Here is a 9,922-nt window from a genome sequence, read left to right on the forward strand (position 1 = left end):
CTTTGATTTGAGCCTCAAATGTTTCAAGCAAACCACTTGGTAGTCGGGGATAACTGTTACACGGGGTAGTTCACTAGGTAGGAGGCAGAACCTGATCCAAATTAATTAAACATGGCAAACTATATGAATAATTTTAAACCACCACAAGTTTGGTGTTTGTGTTGTCCATATATATACATAATAAGCATAGTGATTTCTTAATCCCTTGTTAGGTGATATTGCTTGATGATACCTTGGTTTATTAAAGAACAAATATTACGACTCATTTTTTGGTTAGCACATGTTGAATATGGCGGTGAAATTAGAAAGTTTGTGACTATATTTATTAGTTAAACATGCTTGCAGTCAAATGTCGACAAAACTGAAAAGGAAGTTTATTAGGAACGATTTTACAACTAGCTTAGAGGAAATGTTAGTATAATCCCACAAAGGCACAAACTCTCAAAGGAGCTAAGTAAACATGGATAAACAAACTAAACATTGAATTGAGAAGAAGACTTTAAAACATGAATGATCATGGATAAACAAAAGGAAAGAAAACTAGTTGCCAGAATTCTTTTCCACATGACAGCAAAATCCCAACAAGAGCACTTGTTTAAGAAGTGTTCTTGTAGGATGAATTTTGAAGCAGAAGATCAGATCTTTTTAACTTTATTTCTATTCTCACTTTTTTTATTTTAGAGTTATTAAAAGCTAAAATAATTAAGGTTCTGAAATAGAATAATTCCAAATAGATGCTGAAAGCAAACGCCTTGATTTCCAACCCAACACCAATTTATTGTTACTAAATTCCTCCACTCTATACCCGTCGTTAAATAGACTAACCAACAGCTTAGCTTGGCAATGATTAAAAAAGCTTATAGGAACTCCGGTGAACCCGGCCGCACTCAACCACTCCCCCCACGATCCTCTCTCTTCATCCCCACCCCTCCAGTATAGCCGCCCCAACGACCCCGCTATTCTCGGGCCCAAGAAAACCCTTTCCACCAGAGCCCGGGGCCGACTCTGCATCGGAAACCCCGCCTCCAGCGAATCGTACACTGCCGAGTAGTGCTGCAAAGACTCCATGAACCTCCCTACAAAGCCCGTTTCCCCTCCAACGGACCCCACCTCTTCTTCCACCACCGTCACTAGCTTCGGACCCAACGCCTTCGCACCGTTGAAGAACGAAGTGACAGAGTGCGGGGCCCGATAACTGAGGTGCGGTAGGTGCAGCATGCAGTTGAAAACCAAAGCCTCTCCACGAACAAGTTTCAGAGAAGAAGGTCGAAAGGTTTCGTCAGGGTCTAACCTACAGTGATGAAAAGAAAACGGTTGCCCAAGGGACACCGCGAACGCAACTAATCGCCGACCGGTTTCTTGAACGGTGGCGATGGATCTCCGTCCGCTGTTTCCACCCCGTGATAATGCGGTGATCCTTAAGTGAGGGCCCGGTGAGCCTTCCTTACGGGACACAAAGGCCTGCATTAGGGAGGCCCATTGGGCCCCTTCTGCGACATCATAATCAACGACGTGAACCCTCCTCTCCTGGGCTACGGCCTCGAGGATGGCCTGGTTAGCTGTGAAGTGAGCAAACTTAATGTAAGGGGACATGTCCTGGAGAAGTTGGAAGGCCGTTATTGTGTCTGTTTGCTGGTGGTCCCCACTTTGAATAGGATGGTGCTTTGTGGCGCTATGCGCACCCCCACAGGCGCCTTCTAGCAGAGTCTGGAGGGCGTCCGTAAAGTGCGCCGCGAGCCTCTCCATGGTGCTGCCTTGGGTGGAGGACACTAACTCCTTGAGCCGAACCAATATCACTCGAGCCAGGTCGCGGCTCTTGGTGGTGCTGGCGAGTGCCTCCGCCGCCGCTATCAGGAGGTGGACCAGCCGCAAGTCCTTGGGATCTTCGCCGCCGCCTCTTTTGTCCTCTGTTGCTGAGACGCTGCCGTCATCGGCGCTTGAGGCTTCCTCAAGGTAGCCGTGGTCTTGGCTCAAGATGGCAGCGGCGCGCGCATCGTCGACGATGGAACCGACGAGGCTGTGAAAGTCGTCGTTGTCGGTGGTGAAGGACTCCCAGTTGACGAGTGGGGACAGATGATCCCAGTTGCAGTCCTCATCGGACGTGGGTGTGGTGGTGCTGCGTTCGGAGAAATCGAGGCTGTCTGGGATGCCATCCATGTCCATGTCCATAGGGACAAAGATAGTTAAAGGTAGAGAAAGAGAGAAGGAGAAAGAGAAGTAGAGAACCAAGTTGTGCCGTACAACTGATGCCAGTAGTGGAAGTGTGTGTGTGAGAGATTTATAGGGTGAATGAGAGAGAGAATGATGAAAGAGTTGAAACAAGAGACAGGGATGTCCAGAAACTCATTCTTTCTTTCTTTTTTTTTTCATATAATGCTACTATACGGGGGCACTATTATTAAGATGGATGCTTTTTCCCAAAGATTTTTTTTTTTGTAATAATGCTATTATATATATATAGGCTCTATTATTAAGATGGATGCTTTGCCAAGTGTTCTATATGTATATTTAAACCAGATCGATCAAGGACCAGCTTCGTACTTTCACCTTGTTGTTTGGAATAATTTAATGTGTTCTCCGAGTCGTTTGAAATTAAAAACTTACATATTCATGTACTTTGTCTTTCATAAGGATTATTAAATACCGGATTCCCTGTCTCGCTCGCAAAGAGCCAAGACTCCCTGCGTCAGCGTATTATTTTCACTACTGCTACTTTGATTTGCGCCTCAAATGCTTCAAGCAAATCCCTTGGTTATCGGGGATAACTGTTACAGTTACATTCATAGGAGATTAAGTACAAACTATATAATTTTGTTTTAATCTTGTATGTATAGTTTACGTAATCAAACGCTGCTACATGGTCCTCAGATCAGTTTAGTAATCAACATATAGAAATATTATGTAGCCAACATACTTGCATTGATAGTTAATAATGGAAGAAGAAAGATAGAATTAATTAATGAGATTATTGTTTATATGTTAAATAAAAAATTATTGGTTGTATAGATTTTCTATCACTTAGTTTATTATTCTATTACTATTAGCTCAAATGATAACTATTTTTTATTTATTTACACAAATGATAATAACAAAAAGTCTTCTGCTATATGTGTGAAACAAGTTTTTAAACCTGTTATTTTCAGCAAATTGTTGTCGTTCTAATTGATCGCTTTCACTTTGCATATTATATCCTACAACATATTTACTTATTACTTGGTTAGTTGGGTTCTACGTGAGCTAATGAGTCATGTATAATAGTTAGTAAGTTAATTAGTTAAGAGTTGGGATATGAACAAATTCTGTTAGTGAGTGATTAGAGAAAAAGTTTGTTAGAGTGCTGATTAAATAGTTAGTAATGCAGCTCATTAAGTTGCTGTTATTTATTAGCTAAGAAAGATAAATTGAACTTGATTTTTTTTATGTAATCAGAAAATGAATTTAAGAGTGACAGAATTGTGACAGTAAACATACTCTCTTCTGTTTTTAAATTTCTTGTAGTTCTTCCCTTCATCTCCCTTGAACTCACCATTTTAATATGGTGCGGTGAGCGTGAATATGCACCCTCCACAAAGTCTCCAACTATCCTCACCAGATTTGGTTTGAAAATTGGACCGTTCTCTTTACAGTTTGAAACAAGCTAGCAGACAATAGAATGCGAAATTGTGCACCACACTACTTCAAGCTGGATATTCTCAATTACGGCATGACTATAGTTTTTTCACCAAATCAAACAAGGACAAATTCACAGTCATTTTGGTGTATGTAGATGATTTAATATTGACTGGAGATGATATGTGTGAAATACGGTTTATCAAGCAACATCTACATGATTTTTTTAAGATCAAGGACATTGGGGACCACAATTTTTTTTTTTTTGGGATTGGAGGTAGTTCAAAGCAAGAGAAAAATTGCAATATGTCAAAGGATGTATTGCATCGATCTACTCCAAAATTACAAGTTAATGAAAGTCAAGGCAATCTCAACTCCAATGGACTACACCAGCAAGTTGACAAAGAATACTGAAACTCCACTTAGTTCAACATCTGAATATATAAGGTTAATTGAAAGATTACTCTATCTAACCAATACAAAGCCAGATATATATTATGCAATTGGAAGATTGAGTCAATTTTTGGAGTGCATTACTGATAAACACTTTGAGGCAGCTATAAGGGTACTTATATATTTTAAGAATGAGCCAGCATTGGGGCTATTCTTTTCATCTCAGACAGATTTGGAGCCACCCGATTTTTTAGATAGCGATTGGAGTACTTGTTCGGACACAAGAAGATCTGTATCTGGTCATGACTTCTTCATAGGTACATCTACTGTGTTTTGGAAAAGCAAAAAATAAAATACAGTAACAGTATCATCATGTGAAGCAGAATATGGGGCCCTTGTTATGGCCACTAGGGAGGCACAATGGATTACTTACATCTTAGAGGATTTGCAAGTGAAACTGCAGAAGCCAATTGCTATGTATTATGACAGTCAATCAGCCTTGCATATTGCGACAAATTCTGTCTTCCACGAGAGAATCAAATATATAGAGATGGATTGTCACGTCGTAAGAGATAAATGATAAGAACAAGTAATCAAGTTGTTGCTTATTACCACAATTAACTAAACATCTGACATATTAACTAAAGTATTAGCTCCTAACATGTTTCAAAAATGTTGTGGCAAATTTAGAATGGTGAATGTCACCGATTTTGGTTTGACAGGAAGTGTTATGTGAACTAATGAGTCATGTATAATAGTTAACAAGCTAATTAGTTAGGAGTTGCGAATATGGACAGATTCTGTTAGTGAGTAATTAGAAAATAAATTTGTTAGAGTGCTGATTAGATAATTAGTTATATAGCTCATTAAGTTACTATTATTTATTAGCTAAAAAAAAGTAAATTAAACTTGATTTTTTTGTGCAATCAAAAAATAAATTTAAAAATGATAAAATTTTAATAATAAATACACTCTCCTCTATTTTTAAATTTCGTAGAGTATTTTCTTTCCTCTCCCTTAAACTCACCATTTCAACGGTTTGTACTTAATATTCCTTATAAAATTAAAATTAACGACTAGCAGCGGCACCCTGGTCCGCAAAGTTTCATAAATAATAATAGTTTACGTCATACATTTACATAATAATGTAAGCTTACTCTCAATTTATAAAATTAATTGAAAAAAAAAAAAACCAAAAAAGTAGGTTAGCTATGGGTTGATTTTATAAAACTTTAATATATTCATAACATCATAACATCACAACTTTTGTTCCTTTTTTTTCTAAGTCCGTTTTTTTTTTCAAGAATCTCTCTTTCTTCTTCTCCTTAATAATGGGATCGTAGCTAGTGCGGTTCACTTTACCATGATTAGGGGTGGAAAAAGGCTGTCAGGGCCTGTAGTCTGGCCTGTGTTTGGCCTGACCTGGCCTGGCCTGTTATAAAATAGGTACAGGCCCAGACTCTTTTAAAAGCCTTAATACATTAATAGACCAGGTCCAAGCTTACTAATTAGTCTTATAGGCCTGTCAGGCCTGTTTGGGCCTGTTAAAATATAATTAAATATATAATTATTTATTATTAATAAAATTATGAGATATTTTAAATTTATTATATTTTATTATAAATATTTTTGTATATTTTAAATATGTTAAAAGTTTAAAATTTTTTATAAATATTAAATATATGACATATTACATATAACTATTTTTATTAAAAAATATTTTTTTTTGAATAATATTTTTATTTTTGAAAAAAAAATTATCAGGCCTTTTAACAGGCTTCAGGCTAGTCCAGGCTGAATAACAAGTCAGATATAGTACTTTATAAAGAGCCTATAACAGGCTGCAGGCCAGGCTCAGGCCAATCAACTGTATGACAGGTCAGGCCTGTTAAGAGCAAAGCCTGGCCTGTCCTGTTTCCACCCCTAACCATGGTACAGTCGCACGTTGAAGAGCGCTCTCTTCTATCAATGTTTGCTCTGATATTCAGGTGTGCGTGAATCGGAGTGATCAGCGCTAGTAATATTTTGTTATTCTAAATTTTATTCTAAACATGATAATTAACAAAAGTAGTTGGATGACAATAAAAATTAGTTCAAATAATTTAATTTTTTTTGTTAATGTTCGTTAATTATTGTTAAAATAAATGAGTAATTTTAGACAAAGTAGTTAAAATCGCGACTCTACGATTTTGTTTCTCTCTCCCGTCTCGTTTATGCTTCTCATCTTACAGGAAGCAACTTTGTGCTGAATCGCCGAGGAAACACGCTCAAACGCTGGAATCGCGAGTTTCCAGCGAGGTTGCGTTCCAGTTTCAAGAAAGTTCCAGAAGCGGTTTATTGACTGGAGATGATATGTGTGAAATACGGTTTATCAAGCAACATCTACATGATTTTTTTAAGATCAAGGACATTGGGGACCGCAATTTTTTTTTTTTTTTTTGGGATTGGAGGTAGTTCAAAGCAAGAGAAAAATTGCAATATGTCAAAGGATGTATTGCATCGATCTACTCCAAAATTACAAGTTAATGAAAGTCAAGGCAATCTCAACTCCAATGGACTACACCAGCAAGTTGACAAAGAATACTGAAACTCCACTTAGTTCAACATCTGAATATATAAGGTTAATTGGAAAATTACTCTATCTAACCAATACAAAGCCAGATATATATTATGCGATTGGAAGATTGAGTCAATTTTTGGAGTGCATTACTGATAAACACTTTGAGGCAGCTATAAGGGTACTTATATATTTCAAGAATGAGCCAGCATTGGGGCTATTCTTTTCATCTCAGACAGATTTGGAGCCACCGGATTTTTTAGATAGCGATTGGAGTACTTGTTCGGACACAAGAAGATCTGTATCTGGTCATGACTTCTTCATAGGTACATCTACTGTATTTTGGAAAAGCAAAAAACAAAATACAGTAACAGTATCATCATGTGAAGCAGAATATGGGGCCCTTGTTATGGCCACTAGGGAGGCACAATGGATTACTTACATCTTAGAGGATTTGCAAGTGAAACTGCAGAAGCCAATTGCTATGTATTATGACAGTCAATCAGCCTTGCATATTGCGACAAATTCTGTCTTCCACGAGAGAATCAAATATATAGAGATGGATTGTCACGTCGTAAGAGATAAATGATAAGAACAAGTAATCAAGTTGTTGCTTATTACCACAATTAACTAAACATCTGACATATTAACTAAAGTATTAGCTCCTAACATGTTTCAAAAATGTTGTGGCAAATTTAGAATGGTGAATGTCACCGATTTTGGTTTGACAGGAAGTGTTACGTGAACTAATGAGTCATGTATAATAGTTAACAAGCTAATTAGTTAGGAGTTGCGAATATGGACAGATTCTGTTAGTGAGTAAATAGAAAATAAATTTGTTAGAGTGCTGATTAGATAATTAGTTATATAGCTCATTAAGTTACTATTATTTATTAGCTAAAAAAAGTAAATTAAACTTGATTTTTTTGTGCAATCAAAAAATAAATTTAAAAATGATAAAATTTTAATAATAAATACACTCTCCTCTATTTTTAAATTTCGTAGAGTATTTTCTTTCCTCTCTCTTAAACTCACCATTTCAACGGTTTGTACTTAATATTCCTTATAAAATTAAAATTAACGACTAGCAGCGGCACCCTGGTCCGCAAAGTTTCATAAATAATAATACTTTACGTCATACATTTACATAATAATGTAAGCTTACTCTCAATTTATAAAATTAATTGAAAAAAAAAACCAAAAAAGTAGGTTAGCTATGGGTTGATTTTATAAAACTTTAATATATTCATAACATCATAACATCACAACTTTTGTTCCTTTTTTTTCTAAGTCCATTTTTTTTTCAAGAATCTCTCTTTCTTCTTCTCCTTAATAATGGGATCGTAGCTAGTGTGGTTCACTTTACCATGATTAGGGGTGGAAAAAGGCTGTCAGGACTTGTAGTCTGGCCTGTGTTTGGCCTGACCTGGCCTGACCTGTTATAAAATAGGTACAGGCCCAGACTCTTTTAAAAGCCTTAATACATTAATAGACCAGGTCCAAGCTTACTAATTAGTCTTATAGGCCTGTCAGGCCTGTTTGGGCCTGTTAAAATATAATTAAATATATAATTATTTATTATTAATAAAATTATGAGATATTTTAAATTTATTATATTTTATTATAAATATTTTTGTATATTTTAAATATGTTAAAAGTTTAAAATTTTTTATAAATATTAAATATATGACATATTACATATAACTATTTTTATTAAAAAATATTTTTTTTAAATAATATTTTTATTTTTGAAAAAAAAAAATTATCAGGCCTTTTAACAGGCTTCAGACTAGTCCAGGCTGAATAACAGGTCAGATATAGTACTTTATAAAGAGCCTATAACAGGCTGCAGGCCAGGCTCAGGCCAATCAACTGTATGACAGGTCAGGCCTGTTAAGAGCAAAGCCTGGCCTGTCCTGTTTCCACCCCTAACCATGGTACAGTCGCACGTTGAAGAGCGCTCTCTTCTATCAATGTTTGCTCTGATATTCAGGTGTGCGTGAATCGGAGTGATCAGCGCTAGTAATATTTTGTTATTCTAAATTTTATTCTAAACATGATAATCAACAAAAGTAGTTGGATGACAATAAAAATTAGTTCAAATAATTTAATATTTTTTTGTTAATGTTCGTTAATTATTGTTAAAATAAATGAGTAATTTTAGACAAAGTAGTTAAAATCGCGACTCTACTCGTAGAATCGCACGATTCTACGATTTTGTTTCTCCCTCCCGTCTCGTTTATGCTTCTCATCTTACAGGAAGCAACTCTGTGCTGAATCGCCGAGGAAACACGCTCAAACGCTGGAATCGCGAGTTTCTGGCGAGGTTGCGTTCCAGTTTCAAGAAAGTTCCAGAAGCGGTTTACTTGGCCCAAATTACAACCAATTCAAGCCCTAGAGCCCAATCTGAAGTGAAGAAGGTAAATGTCCCTACAAATTATTCTTGAACCGTTTACCCTAGTAATTTTTCCTCAATCTATAACTATCTTTTCAGTTTTCACCTCATTCAATTTATCACTTTTCCTCCCTCTAAATTCTGAAATCACCAAATCGAAGAAAAAAAAGTTTTGTTACCGTGACACGTAAGACTTGTCGCGGTGCCCCTGTGAGTGTATCTCTGCCTTTGTGGCTCTCTCTAACTGCAACTGTGACTGCATTGGAAGGTTGCTGACTTAGTGTTGTTGATGTTCTGTGTCATTGACTGTCGGTGTTCATGGTTGGTTGTTGCTGCCTACTGCGCTCTTCGCCTCCCCTATTTAGTGATTTTAGGTAAGCCTTAAATCTGATTTGCCTCTCCTGTTTAGTGATTGTTCATTTTAGTGGTTTGTGTTCACAAGTCACAATAAAGCTGTTCTTTACTTCTTTGCAGGTTGAATTTTTCAATAAATGACCATTTGTACCCATGAGAGATGAAAACGCTGACATTTGTACCCATAAAAGTTCGAAACTAATCTTGTACCCATAATAGATGCTGTCTGTGTGACAAAAGTGTCCTGACTTGGATCTGAGCTTGGTTTGTGGATTTTCGAACCTACGTGGCACTCCCAAACTCCCCCCAAATCTGAGCCAACCATTCACCATCATCATCTTCATCTTCTTCACCATCACCATCACCATAACCTCCATAACCTCCATCACCATCACCTCAGCACCGCCACAGCCACCTCCCTTCACCACAACCTCCGGCGACAACCCACACCGCCGCGCCCCTTTCTCTTCTTCTTCCCCTCTTCTCACCTTTGCTGAGCCCAGAAACCACAGCGGCATCTCCTCCTCTCCACCAAAGCCCAGAGCGGCAGCGGCCATCTTCTCCATTTCTGGGTCTCCTCTCGTCTACCACCAAACAGCCGCAACACCCAACCT

At 37.2% G+C, this 9,922-nt stretch overlaps 1 protein-coding gene across 1 annotated transcript; it reads right to left on the minus strand.

Annotated features, from left to right (window-relative positions):
- Window positions 1-465: 465 nt before the first annotated feature.
- On the minus strand, window positions 466-2,422 carry LOC130944965 (protein NODULATION SIGNALING PATHWAY 2-like). The gene has a single exon (XM_057873583.1). The coding sequence runs from the start codon at window positions 2,167-2,169 to the stop codon at window positions 703-705; it is 1,467 nt and encodes a 488-aa protein (XP_057729566.1). The 5' UTR covers window positions 2,170-2,422; the 3' UTR covers window positions 466-702.
- Window positions 2,423-9,922: the final 7,500 nt, after the last annotated feature.

Source organism: Arachis stenosperma, chromosome 8, assembly GCF_014773155.1.
Source record: "Arachis stenosperma cultivar V10309 chromosome 8, arast.V10309.gnm1.PFL2, whole genome shotgun sequence".
Taxonomy (NCBI): Eukaryota; Viridiplantae; Streptophyta; class Magnoliopsida; order Fabales; family Fabaceae; genus Arachis; species Arachis stenosperma.